The sequence below is a fragment of the Ahaetulla prasina genome, chromosome 8 (assembly GCF_028640845.1).
Source record: "Ahaetulla prasina isolate Xishuangbanna chromosome 8, ASM2864084v1, whole genome shotgun sequence".
NCBI classification, from domain to species: domain Eukaryota; kingdom Metazoa; phylum Chordata; class Lepidosauria; order Squamata; family Colubridae; genus Ahaetulla; species Ahaetulla prasina.
Genome location: NC_080546.1, coordinates 81,000,109 through 81,023,882, shown reverse-complemented (window position 1 = coordinate 81,023,882; position 23,774 = coordinate 81,000,109). Strand labels below are relative to the sequence as shown.

Here is a 23,774-nt window from a genome sequence, read left to right as displayed (position 1 = left end):
CAAGTTTTCTAAGCCTAGGATTTCAAGTCTGGTGGGATAAGGTATTTTGTTGTTTTCAGAGGAATGGAAAACTCTTCTTGTAAAATATTTCTGGACACGTTCAATTGTATTGATGTCAGAGATGTGGTGAGGGTTCCAAACAGGTGAGCTGTATTCTAGAATTGGTCTAGCAAATGTTTTATATGCTCTGGTTAGTAGTGTGGTGTTTTTGGAAAAGAAGCTACGCAAGATTAGGTTTACAACTCTTAGAGCTTTTTTTGCTATGTAGTTGCAGTGGGCTTTGGCACTTAGATCATTTGACATGAAAACTCCAAGGTCTTTAACGGGATGGGGGTCATCTGTAAGGTAATGTCCATCTAGTATGTACTTAGTGTTTGGGTTCTTTTTTCCTATATGTAAGACTGAGCATTTGCTGGTTGAGATTTGGAGTTGCCAAGTTTTAGACCAAGCGGTTAGATGATCAAGGTCTTTTTGAATGATAGATGTATTGTCTGTGGTGTTAAATAGTTTGACATCGTCAGCAAAGAGAACACAATTACTTGAGATATGGTCACAAAGATCATTAATGTATAGTATGAAGAGTGTTGGTCCAAGGACGCTGCCTTGAGGGACGCCACTCTTGACAGGAACAGGATTTGATAGAGCATTGCCAATTTTGACCACTTGTTGTCTGTTAGACAGAAAAGCAGATATCCATTTGTGAAGGGGTCCTGAGATGCCATAGGATTTTAGTTTTAGGAGAAGTTTATCGTGTACTACTGAGTCAAAAGCTTTGCAGAAGTCTATGTAGATTGCATCTATTGTTTTGCCTTGATCAAGATTTGTAGTCCATATGTTTTTACAGTGGAGAAGTTGTAAGTTACATGTTAATTTTTTCCGGAAACCAAATTGTTTATTGGAGAGTAGGTTGTTCGTTTCTAAGTGTGAAGTAATGAATTGGTTGATGATTGATTCCATGACTTTGCAGGTGACGCAGCACAAAGAAATCGTAATTAGTCTGTAATTTTCGACTAAGCTGGGGCCTCCTTTTTTGAAGATAGGGATTACTGTGGCTAGTGACCAAAGTTTGGGAAGGGAACTGGTAGTGAAGGCTTTATCAAAGATTATGCTTAGGGGTTCTGCTATATTAGTGGAAAGTTTTTTTAAGAAGTATGCACATAGTCCATCGGGTCCAATAGATAGCGATGGTTTTAAGTTATGAAGAGCTTTTCCAACGTTATCTTCTGTGAAATCTATATGAGTTAAGTCATCATAATCATTGCTGGTACATTTGTGGAATGTCGGATGTGTGTTATCGGAGTTAACAAAAACTGAGCCAAAGAAAATGTTGAAGAGGTTTGCTTTAACTGTTTCGTCATTGCATTCTTTGTTGTTAGAATCTTTTAGTGGTGGGATGGATCTTGAGTCTTTAAGTTTATTGTTAACAAAATTATAAAAGGCACGATTGGAATTTGTGCGCAGAAGGTTCTCTTCTTGCTTGGTGTGGTAATTTGTGCATTCAGTTTTTATTTGGTTGCATATATTTCTGTAGCGGATTTTGAAATTTGCAACATAGCCTTTTTTGTTTCTTTTCCAGAGGGATTTTTTTTTTTGATTGAAGCTTTTTTATTGATATGGGTAGTTTGCTTTTCCTGATCATGGTAGTCATTTGTGGTACATATAGTTTAATGACTCTATTGATTTCAAGTAGGAAGACTCTATAGTGGTCTTCAGCGGTTATGCAGGTTGCAAACAGATTTTGCCAGTCCAGAAATGAAAGATCGTTGTTTATAAGGTCGTAATTGGCTTTTTTGAAGTTTTAGTTGGGAATACTATTGTTATGATGATTTAAGTATGGACGTATATTGAGACGAAAATCAATCATGCAGTGGTCACTGATGGAAAAAGGTTCTTTAATTTGTAGTCCATAAATTGAATTTGGGTTGTTGCAGAAGATGAGATCAAGGCAGTTGCTGAGTCTTGTATTGTTGGTTACAAGTTGTTCGAGACCTAGGTTTGTAACAGCGTTGTATAGTGTAGTATGGATTGGGTCAGTTGAAAAATCATTAGTTATCCAGTTAATGAGAGGTAGATTTAGGTCACCCAGGAAGATGAGAGGATATGGGCAAGAGGTAGCCCATGTTAGCATTGAGGTTAGCATATTTGCATAGGTAATGTCATAGTCAGGAGCTCTGTAGCATAGTAAGAATCGAAGAGTAGTGTTACGGGATAGGTCGCATACAATAGTTTCAGGAAGAGAAAGTTAATGTGCTACTTGGATATTTTTTAGATTCAGTGACTTTTTATAAAAGATAGCCACTCCACCACCTCTTCGGTTTTCACGATCTGATCAATAGACTTGATATTCTTTGTTTGAGATAATGGAGTCAGGAAGGGATGAGTTCAGCCATGTTACACAAACAAAAATGATATCAAATGTGCCACTGTTTAATAAGAGGATAAATTCAGGTAATTTGTTAACAATGCTTCTTGCATTTATCAATTTGCATTTGAGATCTGTAGTGATTGATGTTGAAGAGATAAGGGGCGTGCATACCTAGTTTTGGATGTTAGTAGGTTGGGGGTTGTGTACAACAGATGGTTGAATAGATAGTTGGATGGTAGTTTGGCTGGTTGGATGGATGGTTGTTTGGATGGATGGTTGGGTGGTAATATATAATATAATATATAATAATATATATATATTATATTATATTATATAATTATAATTCTATAATATAATATAATATAATATAATATAATATAATATAATATAATATAATATAATATAATATAATATAATATATAATGTAATATAATATAATAATATAATATAATATAATATAATATAATATAATATAATATAATAGGTTGTATTATACATCTTAAATTTCTTCTTTAAAATGCCCTCAAAACCGTATCATTGATGTTATTGTTTGAGAGCCAATATGGTGTAGTGTTTGGGGTAGTGTGGATCCAGATTCTAATCATCACTTAGGCTTGGAAGATAGTTGAGTGACCTTGGACCAGTAACTCCCTTCCAGTCTTAAACCAGGGTCACTCTCAGAGGGAAGTGACCTGCTGGCTGCTGGCTGAGGAATTCTGGGAGTTGAAGTCCACAAGTCTTAAAGTTGCCAAGGTTGGAGACACTTGGTATGTAGGATAGTGGCTAAGGAAAAAAATATCCTTTTCAGGGGTGCTATTCAACAGGTTCTGACAGGTTCTGGAGAACCGGTAGTGGAAATTTTTAATAGTTCGGAGAACCGGCAAATACCACCCCTGGCTGGTCCCAGAGTGAGGTGGGAATGAAGATGTTGCAATATCCTTCCCCCAGGAGTGGGGAGGGAATGGGGATTTTGCAGCATCCTTCCCCTGCCACACCCACCAAGCCACACCACGCCCACCAAGCCATGCCCACAGAACCATTAATAAAAAAAATTTGAATTCCACCACTGATCCATTTCCATTCAGTTGTCTAAGAAATGTCCCTGTGGTTAATGGAATCTTCTTGACTTGGGTTTATACAACACAAAGAGAACCAATTTATTATACTGGTTTTGTGCTGTCCCACTCACTCACACACATGCATCAGTGTGGTGTCTAGAGAGTTCTGTTCATGTTCCTCAGCAATTCTCTTCACCCAGCTTCAGAACTGTTCCAAATAAAGGCAGCCACGAGCAACCTAAGATTAGTCCACCAGGCAATGGCCAAGAGTCCATAAAGTAAACAGAAAGCTGCTCCAACAAGTAAGTCCATTAAACTAATTCAAAGCCACTTGTTGTGGTCCGCCAGCAGCCTGCGGAGCTGGCAACCGAGTCGGACAGCATTGAGGCTGAGGAAGAACATGGGCCAGTCCTGGAGGTTGGGGAACGCCTGGTTGAGGGCTCTGCATCAGAAGCTGAGATGGGGCCAGAGCCATCAGGGAGTGAGGTGCAGACTCCGGAGCCTCCAGAGGCTGACAGTAGTGAGGCAGAGGAACAGGAGGAGCCTGTTCCTAATGCACGCATGAGAAGAGCTGCCAGAAGGCAAGAGCAGCTCAAGCAAAGAGGACGACTCGGGAGTAGGCCAATCATCTCTTGATCCCATAAGTCTTAAAAGACCAGCAACAGCATTTGGGCTTTGCTGGAAAACAACATTGATAGCTTCGTCTTCTTGCGTTTGTTTTGTATCAGTGTCTTCTGAACTTTTTCCAAGAAAGGCCTTTGGTGATTTGCCTAATTGGACCAAGGTTGGTGATAGGACTGAGGAATTTGTGTTGGGAGGAATTTGCTTTAATTTAGTTGAACTACGCTGAGAATGAAGTAATTCTCAGCTGTTCGAATAAAGTTTGTTTGTTTTTACGCTGACTGAGTTTCCTACTACCTACTTGGGCCTGGATCACAACACTGCCAAGCAAAGTACATCCATGAGAGCTCACTTGTCAAGAGAAGTTCAGAGTCTCAAAAGTCAAGCCGGAAGCAAGAACAAACACACAACCATAACCCAAAGACGTTCCCAGCAACACGCTTCCCTCTGCCTGTTCTGATAATTAGCTTTCCGGTGCAGCCCATCAAGACGGATGGGGCCTTCTTACGAGTAATCTGGCAGACCTCCGTTACTGTTACCTTTTCTCTGCCCTGCTTGCTTTCAATTCCACCAAAGAAGGCAGCTCCTCCTCCTCTTCATTGATCTGCAAACTGTCCCTAGCTAAAGTCTATAATTCTCTTTCTGCTGGCAGTTCGCAGTCATTAATTAAACCCCATTCCTGACGTGCCAGGAACGAGCTCATCCTTCCCCAAGCCGGCCTCCGAGGAAGAGTCAGAGGAGTCATCCAAGGGAGACATCACAGGTTTAGGCGCTATGCTAAAAAACTAGGTGACCAATGATGTCTAATCTTGCCTTGGGTAACTTTGGACCAGTCACACTCACTCAGCCCTATGAAGAAGGCAATGGCAAACCACTTTTGAAAATGTTGCCAAGGAAACTAGAGAGTAGTCTAAGGAAAAGCCAGGAGTCAACACTGAGTTGAAGGCACAAAATAAAATAAAATAAAGATACAGCACTAAACCAGGAGTTTCCAACCTTGGTCCCTTTAAGACTTGTGGACTTCAACTCCCAGAGTCCCTCAGCCAGCAAAGTTCTCAAACAAAGCTGGCTGAGGGACTCTGGGAGTTGAAGTCCACAAGTCTTAAAGGGACCAAGGTTGGAGACCCCTGCACTAAACCATACTGGCCAGATTCACATAATATATAGCTTATTTGCATAATAGCTGTATTTAGCATAAGCCACTGCTAGTTTACTTACTCAGTGATCCAACCCGAAAGCAACTAGCATCCCAGGAACAAACTAGATTTACTGAAGAGCAGCCACTTAGTACAGGATGTGGATCCTTTTTATGTAACAGTTTTTTTAAAAAAACCCTGAAGTGGACTGAAACAGGAAACATAGCTGAGCTAGCATTTTCATTTCCCCTGGAAAAATGTATTTATGTAAGGAGCTTTTTGACCTGACCTCCAATTTTGTATTTCACTCCTCTTATTTATTTTTATAGGTCATCAGAGATAAACTATCCAGATCTCACTGGAGATACTTCCTGGGTACCACCAGATGGCAATGTGTAATAAGGATGGCATTGTGCCAAGCCTATTTGATTTTGTTGGGCAGTCAGATAATCAGAGCTAGATAGTTCCTCCAATATCCAAGCCTTTATACCATGAAGAGCTTTGTACATGACAACCAAAATATTGAGTTACAACCAGATTATTTATTTATTTATTTATTTTATTTATTAATCGTATTTATATACCGCCCTATCTCCCGAAGGACTCAGGGCGGTTCACAGGCATTTAAAAACATATAAATATAAATACAGAATAAAAACAATTAAGAAACTTATTTGAAAGCCCGTTAATTAAAATATACAAATAAAACCCAATTAAAACCCATAAATTTAAAACCTAGCTCAGTCCTGCACAATTAAATAAATATGTTTTAAGCCCGCGGCGGAAGGTCCGAAGGTCCGGAAGCTGGCGGAGTCCGGGGGGAAGTTCGTTCCAAAGGGTGGGAGCCCCCACAGAGAAGGCCCTTGCCCTGGGCGTCGCCAGACGACATTGCCTTGCTGACGGCACCCTGAGGAGACCCTCTCTGTGAGAGCGCACGGGTCGGTGAGAGGTATTCGGTAGCAGTAGGCGGTCCCGTAAATAACCCGGCCCAATGCCATGGAGCGCTTTAAAGGTGGTCACCAAGACCTTGAAGCGCACCCGGAAGGCCACAGGTAGCCAGTGCAGTCTGCGCAGGATGGGTGTTATACGGGAGCCACGAGGGGCTCCATCTATCACCCGCGCAGCCGCGTTCTGGACTAACTGCAGCCTCCGGATGCCCTTCAAGGGGAGCCCCATGTAGAGAGCATTGCAGTAATCCTACTGCAATGCCTACTGGTAACCAGTAGTACTGTTAAGAGTAGCACAATGCCCACATTATTGTATTGTAGCAGCTGTGGCTTCCAAGGGGTTTTTGTGGGCAACTCTATCTAAACTATATAGAAGAGAAGAGAATTTTTACCCCAAATGCCATCACTCTGCTCAACAAATAATTCCCTCAACATTGTCAAACTATTTACTATATCTGCACTACTATTAATCTTCTAATCGTTCCCATCACCCATCTTTCAGTTATGACCGTAACTTTGTTGCTTGTATCCTTACGATTTATATTGATATTGTTTCCTGATTGCTTATTTGTACCCTATGACTATCATTAAGTGTTGTACCTTGAAGGTATCTTTTCTTTTATGTACACTGAGAGCATATGTAACAAAGACAAATTCCTTGCGTGTCCAATCATACTTGGCCAATAAAAACTTCTATTCTATTCTAAGAATTAAAAATTAAAAAGAGGGATCTGTAGGGTTTTTTCCCATTAGGTTTTTATCCTACTTGATCTCAGGTAATACTCTTTCCTTAATCATTAATTCCTTAATAAAAAATTCTATTCTATTTTTTATTGGCCAAGTGTGATTGGACACACAAGGAATTTGTCTTGGTGCATACGCTCTCAGTGTACATAAAAGAAAAGATACCTTCATCAAGAATCATAAGGTACAACACTTAATGATAGTCATAGGGTACAAATAAGCAATCAGGAAACAATATCAATATTAAGAATACAAGCAACAAGGTTATAGTCATACAGTCATAAGTGGAAGGAGATGGGTGATGGGAATGATGAGAAGATTAATAGTAGTGCAGATTCAGATTTAAGGAGCAGAATACATGATTTAACACTTCTCGTTGACTTGCTCCATGCAGAGTTATTTTCACACAAAAAAGGTAGGGCGGCATTTCTGCAATTAGGGGAACCCACAGCGGATGTAGATTGATGTGGTTTCTAGAAGCTGAAAACGATTTGATGGCATATTAAATAAATCCAGGGGTCTCCAACCTTGGCGACTTTAAGCCTGGTGGACTTCAACTCCCAGAATCCCCCAGCCAGCAAAAATAAAGCTGGCTGGGGGATTCTGGGAGTCGAAGTCCGCCAGGCTTCAAGTTGCCAAGGTTCGAGACCTCGATACTAATCCATAAATGCAGAGGGTAAATAAATAAATACTTCCTTGTTTCTCCCCATATATATGTTTATATATTATATAATCTCTTTGTGTGATGCTTGTGTATATTGTTATGACAAAATTAAATAAATAAATAAATAAATAACCGCTTCTTCCCCTTTTTTGTATTAATGTTTGCATCTGAACCGATTTGGGAGCCTTTAACCAATGCATTGCAATAGATGCGGAAGACGTGACACTGACGATTTTTTTTTTCTATCCGAATTGATTTGCACATAAACATAAACATAAAAGGACAGCGATCAGAAAAGCATAGACACGCTCCCACCGCGGAAAGACCGGCACGGCCGCGCTACTTCCGGCGGCTTCGGCTGGCTTCGATCAGCGAAGCCCCGCCCTTTGGCCGCTTCACTCTCCTTTCATGGCGGCGCTTCCTGTTCTTCGGCCGGCATTCGGCGCAAGGGGTAGCTGGGAATCGTAGTTTTAAGTCCTGCCGATGGCCGCTTTCCTCGCCTCTTTCATGGCGGCGCTTCCGGTTCTTCGGCAGGCATTCGGCGCAAGGGGTAGCTGGGAATCGTAGTTTGAGTCCCGCCCATGGCCGCTTCCCTCGCCTTTTTCATGGCGGCGTTTCCGGTTCTTCGGCCGGCATTCGGCGCAAGGGGTGGCTGGGAATCGTAGTTTGAGCCGCCGAACCGGCTGGAGCGGGAGCCGAAGGTGTTACGTCGCTTTCTCCGCGGCTCGCACTGGCGGAAGAGCGGCCGGAGGAGCAGGAGCGGCGGCCGGAGGAAGCCACTAAGCGGAGGGATGGAAGCCGCTGCTTGGCGCCAGGGAGGGCGCGGGAGAGGCAGGGGCCGGGCTGCAACCGGCGGGGTCTCTTTGGGGAACGGACCCGGCGGGCGGGGAAAGGCGAGAGGAGCGGGAGGGTTGCCGGCCAGCGCAGGGGGAGCCCATGGTGAGTATCCCGCCCTGCTGTGCCGCAAAGGAGAATGGCGGGGCGGGGAGGGGGCGCTTCATCTTTGGCCAGATGGGAAGCTTTCTGGAGCCGCCACTATCCGAAAGGTGATAATTGGGGAGGGGGAGGAACCATGGCTTCCTGCTCACCTGGAGCCCTCCACCTTTGTGGGGGTCCCAGGGTGATGGGATGAAATCTGATTTTTTTGCTACCGGTTCGGTGGGTGGGTGGGGCTTGGTGGGCGTGGCTTGGTGGGTCATGTGACTGGGTGGGCGTAGCTATGCAACCAAGTGACGGAGGGGGGGGAAATCAAAAGACAAGAAACTTTACTGACAATGTCCTGCTGGAGCAGGGTTGGACTAGATCAGGGGTCTCCAACCTTGGGCCACTTTAAGCCTGGTGGACTTCAACTCCCAGAGGGGGGATTCTGGGAGTTGAAGTCTGCCAGGCTTAAAGTGGCCAAGGTTGGAGATCCCTGGACTAGATGACCTCCAGATGCCTTCCAGCCCTGGATTATCCTCTGAATCTGCGTCTAGTGCCAGGTTTGTACTCCTTCCTTCCTCTCCTCCTCCTTTCCTTCCTCCCTCCCTCCCTCCTTTCTTTCTTTCTCTCTCTCTCTCTCAAAAATGAACCCCCCACCCCCACCCCTTTTTTGGCTAGCAGGCTTCAGCGAAGCCTGCTGGGAGCAAAAATGGGGGGGGGGGGAACCCTCATTTTTTGTCTAGCAAGCTTCAGGGAAGCCTGCTGGAGCAAAAATGGACACCCCTCCCCCCCGTTTTTTGGCTTGCAGACTTCAGGGAAGCCTGCTGGGAGCAAAAATGGACTCAGCCCCCCCCCCCCCACACCTCTGTTTTCTGGCTAGCACCCAGCTGAGCTGCACAATCATCAGAGGCTCTTTTTTTTTTAACTTTTAAAAGCATTTTTTCCACCCAAGAAAAAATGCTTTTAAAAGTAAAAAACAAAACTCTGATGATCGCATGGCTCAGCTGGGCATAGGGTGGGGGGCAGGGATTTTTGCTACCGGTTCTTCGAATTTTTCTGCAGCGACTTGTCCCTTGGCGAGTTGGCTGTGCTGCATTGGCCGTGGTGAGTTTGCTGTGGAATAGAATAGAACAGAACAGAACAGAACTCTTTATTGGCCAAGTGTGATTGGACACACAAGGAATTTATCTTTGTTCCCATGCTCTCAGTGTACATAAAAAGACAAGATACTTTGGTCAAGAATCCTAAGGCACAACAGTTAATGATAGTCATAGGGTACAAATAAACAACCGAATCATACTAGGAAACAATCAATATAAATCGTAAGGATACAAGCAACCAAGTTACAGTCATGCAGTCATAAGTGGGAGGAGATGGGTGATAGGAACGATGAGAAGGCTAATAGTAATAGTTTTAAGCCTGGAGGACTTCAATTCCCAGAATTCCCCAGCCAGTGCTGGCTGGGGGATTCTGGGAGTTGAAATCCTCCAGGCTTAAAGTTGCCAAGGTTGGTGACCCCTGGTTTAGAACATCCACTGCTAAGTGAAACAGACATTAAAAGAAGCACATCCAATTTTATAACCTTTTTGTTGCAGTCATTAAGCAGGTCAACAAATGAAGTGGTTCCCCCTGCCTGGAGGGTCGTAAATAGTGATCACATTATCTTGGGACACTGCAACCGTCATTAATACATACATGTGACTTTGACACGGCAAGGGTTGTAAATGTGAGGACTAGTCACTTTTTTCAGCCGTAACTTTGAACAATTGTTCAACACATTTAATACATTTCACTTTGAACAATTGTTAAGCAGTTTGGTTTAAGTCGAAGGCTATCTATGCTTCTCAATTGCTTAACGGTCTTTGGAATTTCAGTAGCTTCCAGTTTTCATTCTCGTCCTTCCAGGGATATAGAAATGGAAAAGAAACTTGCTAGGGATCCAATTTTGCATCCGCACATGGTAGTTATGGAAACGAGCAACGCATTCCTCTTCCTTAGCTTAAAGTCTTAGCATTGATCATATACACAAGCCTTGATAAAGCCACATTTGGAATACCGCATCCAGTTTTAGTCACCACGATGTGGAAAACATGTCAAAACTCTGGAAAGACTTCAGAGAAGACCAACAAAGACGATTAGGGGACTGGAGATCCAATGAACAGTTGCTAGAATTGGGTATGTCTAGTTTAATAAAAAGAAGGACTAGGGGAGACATGATAGCAGTGTTCCAATATCTCAGGGGTTGCCCCAAAGAAGAGGGAGTTTCTCCAAAACACCTGAGGGCAGGAGAAGCAGCAACGGGTGACAAACTAATCAAGGAGTGAAGGAAGCTTAGAACTAAGCTAAATTCTAACATGTTAATGGAATATTTGTGGATATTAATATAACTGAAATTGGATTCTCAAAAGGCACAGAAACATTCATAAAGGAAGAGAAAAATTACTTGAAACAGGTTACAAAGTAATAGCTGGGTACGTGTACATCTTGGGCAAAACAGCAGAGTTCTAATTTGTATTACTTAAATATTGTAGCTTACTTTCCTTTGTCATCAGGAAGTTTATAGTTTGATTCTTATAATGGGCAAGCCATGATTCCTGTTCTATTTTCTCCAAAATATGTCAAGAAAAGAAAGCCAGGAGGTTGAAGAAAGAATTTCCCTGTTTCTTTAGAATGAATGAATTTATTTATTTTTTATTGGCCAAGTGTGATTGGACACATAAGGAATTTGTCTTGATGCATCTGCTCTCAGTGTACATAAAAGAAAAGATAGGCTCATCAAGGTACAAAACTTACAACACTTAATGATAGTCATAGGCTACAAATAAGCAATCAGGAAACTATCAGTATAAATCGTAAGGATACAAACAACAAAATTACAGTCATAAGTGGGAGGAGATGGGTGATAGGAATGATGAGAAGATTAATAGTAGTGTAGATTTAGTAAATAGTTTGACAGTGTTGAGGGAATTATTTGTTTAGCAGAATGATGGTGTTTGGGGAAAAACTGTTCTTGTGTCAAGTTCTGGTGTGCAATGCTCTGTAGCATCGTTTTGAGGGTAAGAGTTAAAACAGTTTATGTCCAGGGTGTGAGGGGTCTGTAAATATTTTCACGGCCCTCTTTTTGACTCGTGCAGTATACAGGTCCTCTATGGATGGCAGGTTGGTAGCAGTTCTAATTATCCTCTGAAGTCTGTGTCTGTCTTGTTGGGTTGCAGAACCAAACCAGATAGTTATGCTCCAAATTAGCCTTTCTTGAAAAAAAGAGTTTCATGCGTTTTTGTATTAATGCTTAGATAAAATGTTTGATTCAAGCTATCATTGACTGACCTTCTTCAGATCTGCTTTCATCTGAAAGATTATATTGAAAAGATTATTTATTTTAGAATTTTGGGTGCTATTAGTGAAGTACAGTAAGAAATAGGAAATCTAACCATAAGGCAAGAGTAACCTTAATTTTCCTGGTCGTACATGCTTGAAGATAATTGAGATTATAGTATCTGGAGAAAAGCTCACATCAAAAACTCTTTTTAAAGTGTCTGATCTTTATATAGATTTATTATAGGTAAATATTTACACAGAACTTCAATTTATTGAGCTTAATGTTGAAAAACTAGGGTCTGGATTCATAGTTCATGCTAAACCGTTACGTGGGTTGTTTGGTTTGGCCGGAGTATACTTAGATACAATGTTAATGTGATTTATTCAACATTGTAGTTGAACAAACCATTCCTTGTTTCAGGTTCTCCTAATGTGTAATTTTATTATTTTAACAGAACTTGCATCACAGAAAAAGTTCGACGAAATTAAGAAGGCTAATCAAGCTGCAGTTAAGAGACTTGTTGAAAATCAATTTAGTTCCTCATCCGATGATGAAGGTGATGATGAAGAAGAAGAAATTGAAGGAAAGCACGGACAAATCTTGGCCAAAACGTTTACAAAATATACTAATCAGACTGGTAAGTTTTTCTATATTGTTTTCCCAGCTTTTCATTTCAAAGAAAAACATAGCATTACATTAAAAATATTGCTTAGAGATTAATTTCCATCTTTGCGATAGAATATTACTTTGCTACATTTGGAAAGCTGCTGCTCGTGTTCACGTAACTTGGTAAGCTAAACATATTATGTCAACCTTTGCTCGTGTGTTTTGGAAAAAGTATGTAAAATCTCAGGATAATTTGCTTCCTCAAGGTGCTAACTTGTGGTTGCTGTTCCTGCCAGTGAAATTGAAATTTACCCTTCAGGATACGGATCTGAGGAAGTGAATGATGATTACTCAAAAGGGTTTATAAGTATTTGAGGCCCAAAGGGGCTACAAAAATCATTGCCAAAAATTGGCCTTCATTGTTTCACAGGCAAAATGTGTGCAGTACTATCCTAGGAGTGATTGCCAGACAAAAAATTCCCCTCAAAGCAAGTGTACTGTACTTGTACCTGGAAAGATTACAAACAACCTCAGGGTAAAAGCAAAGGATCTGCAAGTCGCTCTTGCAAAGTTAGACATTAGTGTTTAAAATTCTTACATTATGAAATTATTGAATACAAGGTGTATGCATGAAAGGGTATGAGGGAGGCAGCAGAGGTGGGTTTCACAAAATTTTACCACCGGTTTGCCGCGCACCAAAAATGTGAGCGCGCGCACCTTCCGCACATGCGCCCGGCTTTCCGCGCATGTGTTTTGTTCACGCGCACATCTTGCACGCATGTGCACATCTTAGAAAACGTGGCTAAATAGGATGGCAAGATGACTCGGGGCGTGACACAAAGGCAAGACAGCCAGTGAACCGATATGAGTCCCTTTATTATCACCAACTGTGTCCCCGATGTCCCTTTCAACTCTCCAGCCTGGAGAGAGCTCTTCCACCAACCTGTAATAGTTTTTGGCTGGCAATACTACAGTTCCAAACGTTGTAAGCAGAAAACTTCTAACAAAAAATCCAACAAGGCAAGACAAGTAATTAATCCGGCAGGGCAAGCAAAATAAGGAATTCCACAGGTAAAGTAGCACGGCAATAAATCAAGCCAGTTGGGAGGATGCCAGGATTCAAAGAAACACCAGATAAACTCAGCATTTGTTCCCGACAACCGCCCCTCCCATTTGCCTTTCCTTTTAAACTCCAGCAGCATCTGTGCCTTGTAAAGAGGATCGGGTCCCTTTCTTCCCTCGTAAGCCACACAACTCACGTTGCTCTTTTCTCCGTTCCTCCCTGTGCTGCCTAGGATGAGGAGGGGGTGGGCCTTGGTCTTCATCTGAACCCCCTCTCCCTTGTTCTACCTCTCTCCTGCTCTGCCCAGCCTGACTTGGCACTTTTCCCAGTTTCTTCCACAGCCAACGGATCCACACTCTCACTCTCTGTCATCTGTTCCTCTTCCCCTTCAGATTCAGACTCCAATAGGGGCATGACACCGCAGGTTGCCACTACCGGTTCAACCAAACTGGCTTAATACCACCACTGGGAGGCAGCCACTGTTCCCTGGAATAATTGCCATCCCTCTCAGGTTTGCTAGTTATCATTTAGATAATCCAGATAGTTTTTAGAATACAACACTACATTTTTATAAAAGACTCTCCTCTCCGCGAAGCATGGTGATTAAAATAAACTGAGGCTGCTTGCTAGCCTACAAATATGGATGGCTCTTCTTCTTTGAGGGAACATTATATCTAGATTGTACCAGCAAGTTCTGTGAGGGAATGTCCAGGGACTTGTCTACGAAGTGAAGCTTAAACGAATACACGTTGTAAGAATGATCACACAGTGATTACAAACAAGTAAACTCTATAATCGAACGGCTGGAGCAAGAGAAATTTCACTTTTTGGAATGCCTGAACTTTCCCCAATTGAAAGGTGGTATGACTTGAAGCAAGGCCACGCAAAATAGCTTTGAAATATTAATGAATTTAAACAGTTCCACAAAGAGGACATTCTGTAGAATTGATTAGAACGAAGGTGAAAGGAAATATTTCACACTTAGTGTGATAGAGGCTTCAAAAGAACATAAGTGGTTTTGAGATTCTACACTTTCTAGCCCATGGAGGCCGAAGCTAGAAATGACCAGCATGGAACTCTAAAAGGACATATTGGTTACCCATCTGCCTTTATACGCTAGCATAATAAAAAATTTATTACGATCTTTTTCTATTCAAAGATGGAGATGCAAGTGAATTGGAGCGTACAAAGCAGTATATGAATGACGCCTTTCAATCTGGGGCACTGACGTGTCTGATTTGCATTGCTTCAATTAAGAGAAACCAAGCGGTAAGTATCTTACATTGCTGTGTTATCTTTTTCCCCAATCTGTATTCACTAATCTCTTGAAATAATCTTGGCTTCCAAAATGGATCAGGATGCTTATTTGAGAGTTCCCCTGTGGAATCTCCAACTGGTGGTATTCCAGGGGTGAAATCCAGCAGGTTCTGACAGGTTCTGGAAAACTGGTAGCGGAAATTTTGAGTAGTTCAGAGAACCGGAAAATACCACCTCTGGCTAGTCCCAGAGTGGGGAGGGAATGGAGATTTTGCAATATCCTTCCCCCAGGAGTGGGGTGGGAATGGAAATTTTGCAGTATCCTTCCCCTGCCACGCCCACAGAACCAGTAGTAAAATATTTGAATTTCACCATTGGTGTATTCCACGTCTCCTTTTCTGTGGTGGGTAATTGAATCAACCTGAGTGAAAAGATTTCCTTATTAAGTTTATACAAACAGTTCAAATTACTAAATTTATAAACACCTAACATCGTTAAGACTTAAATAAAAATTAAAACCAGTGGCATAGGGTAGGATCTTGTCTCTTACCTCATCAACCATTTTTAGCAAAGCGCTCCCTCAGCGATGCTCCAAGCTAAGTGGCAAAACCAGGTTTTAAATCCTTTCCAGAGGGCAGAAGGGTTGGGGAGACGAGATATCCAGTGGTAGAACGTTTCACCAGGTAGGAGCCACAGCAGAAAAGGCCTTCTCCTTGACCCCCCATCTGCCAAAGTTCCTTGATTGATGCGGTTTGTTGCAAGTCCCTTTTGCTGGAGTGAATTGGGTGGGCCAATCCCATTGGGGCAAGATGGCACCTCAGATACCTGGACACATGCCATAAAGGCAGGGGTGAAATGCTCCCGGTTCGGACCAGATCGCCCGATCCGGTAGCGATGGTGGTGAGTGGTTCGGAGAACCGGTAGCAAAAATCGCTGCCCCCCCACCCATGCCCAGCTGAGCCACGCGATCATCAGAAGTTTTTTTTTTACTTTTAAAAGCATTTTTTCCTCGGCCAAAAAAAAATGCTTTTAAAAGTAAAAAAAAAAGCCTCTGATGATCGCACGGCTCAGCTGGGATCGTTAGAGGCTTTTAAAAGCATTTTTTCTACAATCTCTTTAGCCGAAAAGGTTTTTAAAAATGCTTTTAAAAGATGTTAAAAGATTCTTAAAAGATTTAAAAGACGATTAGGCCAATTTGCTTCCAAATCCAATTCAAGATGTTGGTTATTAATTTTAAAGCCCTTTATGCAGGGGTGATATGTAAAATTTGTTACTACCAGTTTTGTGGGCGTGGCCTGGTGGGGGGGGTAATGTGACTGGGTGGGCGTGACCAACTTTTTTTAAAAAAAACTTTTAAAAGCATTTTTTTTACAACCGCTTCAGCCAAAGAGGTTGTAAAAAAATGCTTTTAAAAACCTCTGACGATCCCAGCTGAGCCGCGCGATCATTGGAGGCTTTTTTTTTTTTTTACTTTTAAAAGCATTTTTTCGGCCGAAGAAAAATTGCTTTTAAAAGTTAAAAAAAAAAAAAAGGCTTTTGCTACCGGTTCTCCGAACCACCCACCGCCATTGCTACCAGATCGGGCGATCCAGTCTGAACCGGGAGCATTTCACTCCTGAAGCAGCCATATATGTCAGCTGGTTGCCAAGTGACCAAAATGTGACCATGTGACTGCGGAGGGCAGTGGCTGTCAGAACTTGACAGTAAGTATCTTTTGTGGGGTCCATTGCCAAGCTACCAGTTGTAAGTTGGTCTACCTGTAGCGGGGGTATTTGGCTTTGTGTTTTAAAATACCTCATTGAACACAAGTGGAGATAGAAACGTTTGGGGAAAAATAAAGTAAGAAAGTTAACTGTTATTAATTAATGGCTAAGACATCTCTAAGGGACGCGGTGGCTCATGTGGCTAAGATGCTGAGCTTGTCGATTGAAAGGTTAGCAGTTCGAATCCCTAGTGCCGCGTAACGGGGTGAGCTCCCATTACTTGTCCCAGCTTCTGCCAACTTAGCAGTTCGAAAGCAGGTAAAAAAATGCAAGTAGAAAAATAGGGATCACCTTTGGTGGGAAGGGAACAGTGTTCCGTGCACCTTTGGCGTTGAGTCATGCCGGCCACATGACCATGGAGACGTCTTCGGACAGCGCTGGCTCTTCGGCTTTGAAATGGAGATGAGCACCGCCCCCTAGATTCGGGAACAACTAGCACATATGTGCGAGGGGAACCTTTACCTTTACCTTTTAAGACATCTCTGGCCACAAAATGCTATGTTTTCAGAAGATGAAGATGAGCAAAGTTAATATAGTGGCTGCCCCAGCCAGTTAGACAACCAGGTATTTCACATCGGACAGAAGCACAACCTTTTCTTAGTTATATTATTTTTAAATAATTGTTTACGGTTTACATCAACACATTGCCAAGAAGGACTTCTAACCATATCCTTGTTTTTCTTCCAAGGTCTGGAGTTGCTCTGGATGTTTCTGCATATTTCACATGCCGTGCCTACAAAAGTGGGCGAAGGATAGCCTTTTCTTAGTATCTTCTCCTCTGACAGATGATGATTTTGGAAAGAAAGATTATCCATGGCCATGGTAAGCTTTTAAGATTTTGTTCTGAAAGGTGGTCTATGCATCGGGGAATGGGGAGGGGGAAATGGAGCAATAGCTTTGAAAATAAAGAAAAGATGTAGCCAGGAGCCTATACCGTAAATGCTGCAATTTCAGTGTAAAAGCTCCATAGCTGATAAATGTTACATTTATTTTGAAGTTTATTTAGCTAATCTAGCACATCTTGGATATCGTACAAGTTAAGAATATGACCACTGTGATATATTCACCGGGACCAATTCATCCAAAATTGTGCACAACCTTTGCTTTCCATTCAGGATTGTTGGACCTTGAAAATATTTATACCCGTATGTTTCGGGCTATAAGATGCACCGGAGTATAAGATGCACCAAGATTTTGAAGAGGTAAACAAGGGGAAAAAAAGCTTTTGCCCTCCCCAGCCTCCAGGAGCACTCTGCAGGCCCCCCAAAGCCTCTGCAGATCCCGTTTTTGTGAAAAACGGGGCTGTTTTTGGCGAAAACGGGACGCGCAGGGTGGGGCTTCGGGAGGCTAAAAATGGCTGTATTTGGTGTATAAGATGCACCGGTATTTCCACCCTCTTTTAGCGGGGAAAAGGGTGCATTTTGTAAAGTTTTTTTGTTTTTTACACACAAACAACAACATATAATGCATCTTTTCTGAACAGAATATCAGCCAGGTTACATGTTCATACCAAATTTAGTTCTCCTCCACCACATCTTACATGCTTTCATCAATGCATTTATAATATATAATATATTTTAAATATATTTTTATTTTCCTTTTTTCATTTCTCTTTATAAACCTAATCTTACCCTTCACCCCAAATTTTAGTCTTTTATCTAATTTTCCTTCTTTTCCCCCCTCCCTTTTCTACTCCCATTTATATTAAACCCTTATATTCCCATTTAATATTTGTATTCTTTTATATCTTCTACTTATCCAACATCAACATCAATCCCGTCTTTACAATTCATTGACAATTCATATACTATTAACCATTCTCAAAAAAAAGAAAAGAAAAAGCAAGAAAACACTCAGTTTTTCTTTATAATATCATCTCTAGAATATCATCAATAAAATCCATAATAACCTTCAAACATTTTTTCTCATTTTAAATTCCATTATCAATATTTTAATATATTGCCAACTCTTTTTTATGCTCTCAATTTCATTGATACTTCAACCCGTATGTGTTTCAGTCCTTTTTTATTTTCCTCCTTTTTCTCTTCCTCCTCTTTTTTTCTTTTTTTCTCTTAAAATTCTCTACTCTCTTTGCCTGTCCTGTATTTCCATCGATTCTCCTTCTCCCCTCTTCCCCCGTTTTTATCTTTTCTCTATTAATCCCAAAGTGATCCTTTAACTTTGTATTTTTTTTTCTTCCCTTCTTTCTCTCCTCGTCTCTTCCTGTTGTGTCTTGCCCGCTCTCACCGCAGCCGGGGTCTTCTTATCTGCTTCCGAACGCTGAGGAATGTCCTAGTATGCCTCCCGGCCCCAGCCCTGGCTCCATGCCCAGACAGGCTGAGGAGGAGGGGGCACCTCCCGGCCCCAGCCCTAGCTCCATGCCCAGATAGGCTGCAGAGGAGGGAGCATCTCCCGGCCCCAGCCCTGGCTCCATGCCCAGGCAAACGGAGCAACTAGACCCCTCCCCCTCCCCCACAGCATGTGAGCCTGAGGGAGGCCAATTACCAACAGCTACCGACTGGAGTGACCCTCGCTTCAGAAGAATTGATAGGCGGCGGCGTCAGAAGGAAGGGAGGGGCAGGCCTGGATAAGTACTGAGTCATGGAGCCACACCCCATGGCCTATATAAAGGATCTGCTTTCTGGCATTCTCTGAGTCAGGCAAAGTCGAACATATCTTGCTGAAGTCACTTTCTGGTCTCCTGCCTGCCTTGAGGACTTTGGGCAGAGCTGCAGAGGCACGCCTGATTCGGATTTCCCTGACCCGGCCGTCAGCGGAGGAGTGGGACACGACACTTCCTTCCCTCCTTATTTTTGTTTGCCCTCCTTAAAAAAAGTGCATCTTATACTCCAAAAAGTACGGTATTTGGCACACAAGTAATCTGTGAGTTTCTCTGTTAGTTAGCGTTGAGTTGAATTTAGTTTACCGTTCACAGTATATCCGTCACATTTTTGGGGAAAGTGAACTTTCAGACTCTTTTGCTTCAATCCTGCTGAATATAACAAATGTAACAATGCATCTTCTCACATCATATGGATGTGAGCAGATTGAGCAGGGAGCAAATATTGCTGAATGTGACAACAAGGAGCTGCTGATTCAGTTCTACAGAGGAATTATTGAGTCTGTCATTTGCACCTCTATAACTGTCTGGTTCAGTTCTGCAACCCAACAAGAAAAACACAGACTTCAGAGGATAATTAGAACTGCAGAAAAAATAATTGCTACCAACCTGCCTTCCATTGAGGACCTGTATACTGCACGAATCAAGAAGAGGGCCGTGAAAATATTTACAGACCCCTCGCATCCTGGACATAAACTGTTTCAACTCCTACCCTCAAAACGACGCTATAGAGCACTGCACACCAGAACAACTAGACACAAGAACAGTTTTTTCCCGAAGGCCATCACTCTGCTAAACAAATAATTCCATCAACACTGTCAGACTATTTACTGAATCTGCACTACTATTAATCTTCTCATAGTTCCCATCCCCAATCTCTTTCCATTTATGACTGTATGACTGTAACTTGTTGCTGGCAATCCTTATGATTTATATTGATATATTGACCATCAATTGTGTTGTAAATGTTGTACCTTGATGAACGTATCTTTTTTATGTACACTGAGAGCATATGCACCAAGACAAATTCCTTGTGTGTCCAATCACACTTGGCCAATAAAAAAATTCTATTCTATTCTAAAAATTCTATTCAATTTTTGTTTTTCCTTTTCAGTCCAAAATGCAGGTTTGAATACAGGCGATCTGAGATTCCTACTCGATACTACTGCTATTGCGGGAAGACTGAAGATCCACCTCTCGACCCCTGGCTGGTTCCACATTCCTGTGGCCAGGTCTGTGAGAGAGATTTCAAACCTTCTTGTGGACACAGGTGTCTATTGCTTTGCCATCCAGGTATGTAATATTAAGGCAGCTGTTTGTAAGCTATTACAGATACAGAATTATACGCACCTAACGCCATCACTAAATGAGAGTTTCGAGTTTATAGTCATTTGAGGAACCATTTATCTCAAAGTGATATTGAGACCACGGTAATACATGAGATTAAAATATGAAAATTCCTCTGTAACAATTATGCAGGTTAGAATAGGATAAGATATTTATAATGAATTTTTTTTCAGCGGCGAGGTTTTCTTAAGCCTATTCTGTCAGTTTATAAAGCAGCATCTACAGTCGTGGCCAAAACCTTTTGGGAAAAGTGTATTTTCTAAAACTAATAACTAATAGCTAATTACTAATAACTATTAGCTAACTAATTAGCTAATAGCTAATAACACCACTCTGTTTTGGGAGTAATACCATAAAATTATATCTCAATGGAAAGATAATTTAATCAAGAATGCAATGCAATAACTTTTAGGAAGGATTTGCTATTAGAAGAGCAGTTACAGTATAAAGAAGAAAAGTGAAACATTTAGAAAAAATGAGATATATAAAAATTATCACCATAGAGAAAACGAGATATATAAAAATTATCACCATAGAAAAAAACGAGATATACATAAATTATCACCAGGTCAGTTAATACTTAGTTGGGTAACCTTTAGCGTGAATTACAGCCTTACAACGTCTTCCCATGGAGTGAACCAAGTCTTTTAGTTCTTCAGCTGTTAAGATGTGAAACCAAGATTGTATGATTGCTTCTATTAACTGGGTTTTACTTCTGGGTCGCGTCTGACTAACAAGTTTCTTTAGTCGGCTCCATAGATTTTCAATTGGGTGAAGGTCTGGGCTATTCCCAGGTCATTCCAGCAGTGGAATAGGATTATCTTGAAACTCCCCTCTCCTCAAAAAAAGTGGTGTTATAAGCCATCAAACCTCAAAAATACTTTTCTCAAAAGGTTTCCACAATTTTGGCCACCACTGTAGGCAGCTCAAATTAGCCTGGGAACAGGGAACAGGGAGCATCTCTCCCCCCCAAACATCTGTTCAATTGCAAACAACATCAGTCATAGCTGCCTGCTATGCTGCCTGCTGCCACCGATAGCCTCCCATTGACCTGTGCACTCCCACAGGGTGGGCCTTCTCAGGGTGCCGTCGACCAAACAATGCCGGTCGGCGGCCCCAGGGGAGAGCCTTCTGTGGCGCCACCTGCCCTTTGAATGAGCTGCCTCGGGTTGTGCTAACTCCCGCCTCCGGACCTTCAATCGTGAACTTAAGACATTATTTCACCGTATGGACTGGCCTAAGCGAAATTTTAAATGGAAATTTTAATGGGTTTTATGTCGGTCTATGACCATTTTAGTTTGATTCGCCTATAGTAATTTGGTTTTTAATTTTGTTTTAAATTTGTGTTTGTATTTTGTGTCGGTTTTAATATGGCTGTAAACCTTGAGTCCTCCGGGAGAAGGGCGGTATAAAATTGAATTATAAATAAATAAAAAATAGTTATTCAGATCATTTATAGTGACGTCAGAGGAAGGAATTTTACATCACAACGTCATTTGTAGTATGACATCACCCACAAATGACGCTAGAAGTAAAATTCCTTCCTCTGGACATCAGTTATAAATACAATAGACTTGTCTGTTATTTCCAGTGTTTTTGTGCATTAGAATTCTGTCCCGTTATGTCTGACGTGTGTTAAATTGAGGTCCCAGCTCAGGGGTGAAATGCTCCCGGTTCGGACCGGATCGGTCGATCCGATAGCAATGGCGGCGGGTGGTTCAGAGAACTGGTAGCAAAAATCCCTGTCCCCCACCCCATGCCCAGCTGAGCCACGCGATCGTCAGCACCTTTTTTCCCCCTACTTTTAAAAGCAATTTTTAAAAGGTAAAAAAGCTGAAGCCTGCTAGGCAAAAAATGGGGGGGGGGTGTAGGCAAAAAATGGGGGGGGAGTGAGGGGTTCATTTGAGAGAGAGAGAGAGAAAGAAAGAGAGAGAAAGAAAGGAGAGGAAGGAAGGAGAGGAACTTGGAACTAGACGCAGCTTCAGAGGATGATCCAGGGCTGGAAGGGACCTGGAGGTCATTTATTTATTTTATTTATTTATTTTGTCACAACATCATACAAAAAGATTATATAGTATATAAACATATATATGAGTAAATGTTAGGAGGTATAAGCATATATATATATAGGAAGAAGAAAAGAAAAACAATAGGACAGGAACGGTAGGCACGTTTGTGCGCTTATGCACGCCCCTTATGGTCCTCTTAGGAATGGGGTGAGGTCAATAGTAGAAAGTTTTTGGTTAAAGCTTTTAGGATTATGGGAAGAGACCACAGAGTCAGGTAAAGTATTCCAAGCACTGATGATTCTGTTACAAAAGTCATATTTTCTGCAATCTAGATTAAAGCGGTTGACATTAAGTATAAATCTATTGGTTGCCCTTGTATTATTGCAATTAAAGCTGAAGTAGTCTTTGACAGGAAGGACATTACAATAGATGATTCTGTGAGTTAAACTTAGGTCTTGTCGAAGGCGACGGAGTTCCAAGTTTTCTAAGCCTAGGATTTCAAGTCTGATGGGATAAGGTATTTTGTTGTTTTCAGAGGAGTGAAGAACTCTTCTTGTAAAATATTTCTGGACACGTTCAATTGTATTGATGTCAGAGATGTGGTGAGGGTTCCAAACTAGTCCAGTAGGACATTGTTAGTGAGTTTCTGATCCCGTCACATAGACACGCCCACCCAGTCACATGACACACACACCCCCACCAAGCCACGCCCACAGAACCTGTAGGAAGGAAATTTAGATTTCACCACCGTCTCAGCTGTATTAGTACGTTAACTTCTTGATTTCGTCTTTTGCTCCCTAGGTCCATGTCCACCTTGCCCAAAGATGGTCGTAATAACTTGCTACTGCAAAAAGGCCAGGGCGGTGCCGCGGAGATGCAGCATGAAAGAATGGTCGTGTCAACTGCCCTGTGGACGAAAATTGCCCTGTGGGCAGCACAACTGTGGGAACCCTTGTCATCCAGGTGCAAATTGTTCTGTTTAACGACTTCGTTTGGCGTTCTGATCCAGCTCCCTAAAACATGACGAACCCTCTGTTTTGGGAGTAATACCATAAAATTATATCTCAATGGAAAGATAATTTAATCAAGAATGCAATGCAATAACTTTTAGGAAGGATTTGCTATTAGAAGAGCAGTTACAGTATAAAGAAGAAAAGTGAAACATTTAGAAAAAATGAGATATATAAAAATTATCACCATAGAGAAAACGAGATATATAAAAATTATCACCATAGAAAAAAACGAGATATACATAAATTATCACCAGGTCAGTTAATACTTAGTTGGGTAACCTTTAGCGTGAATTACAGCCTTACAACGTCTTCCCATGGAGT

The 23,774-nt window shown here is 41.8% G+C and overlaps 1 protein-coding gene across 1 annotated transcript in view; it reads left to right on the top strand.

The window, feature by feature from the left end:
- Positions 1 to 8,103: 8,103 nt before the first annotated feature.
- The window catches only part of NFXL1 (nuclear transcription factor, X-box binding like 1), a 92,591-nt gene continuing 76,920 nt past the window's right edge, over positions 8,104 to 23,774 (top strand). Inside the window, exons 1-6 of the mRNA XM_058192978.1 lie at positions 8,104 to 8,474; positions 12,230 to 12,412; positions 14,604 to 14,713; positions 17,153 to 17,286; positions 20,199 to 20,377; positions 23,242 to 23,403. Coding sequence (XP_058048961.1) covers positions 8,327 to 8,474; positions 12,230 to 12,412; positions 14,604 to 14,713; positions 17,153 to 17,286; positions 20,199 to 20,377; positions 23,242 to 23,403 — 916 coding nt within the window. The 5' untranslated portion in view covers positions 8,104 to 8,326. The remainder of the gene's footprint in view (positions 8,475 to 12,229; positions 12,413 to 14,603; positions 14,714 to 17,152; positions 17,287 to 20,198; positions 20,378 to 23,241; positions 23,404 to 23,774) is intronic.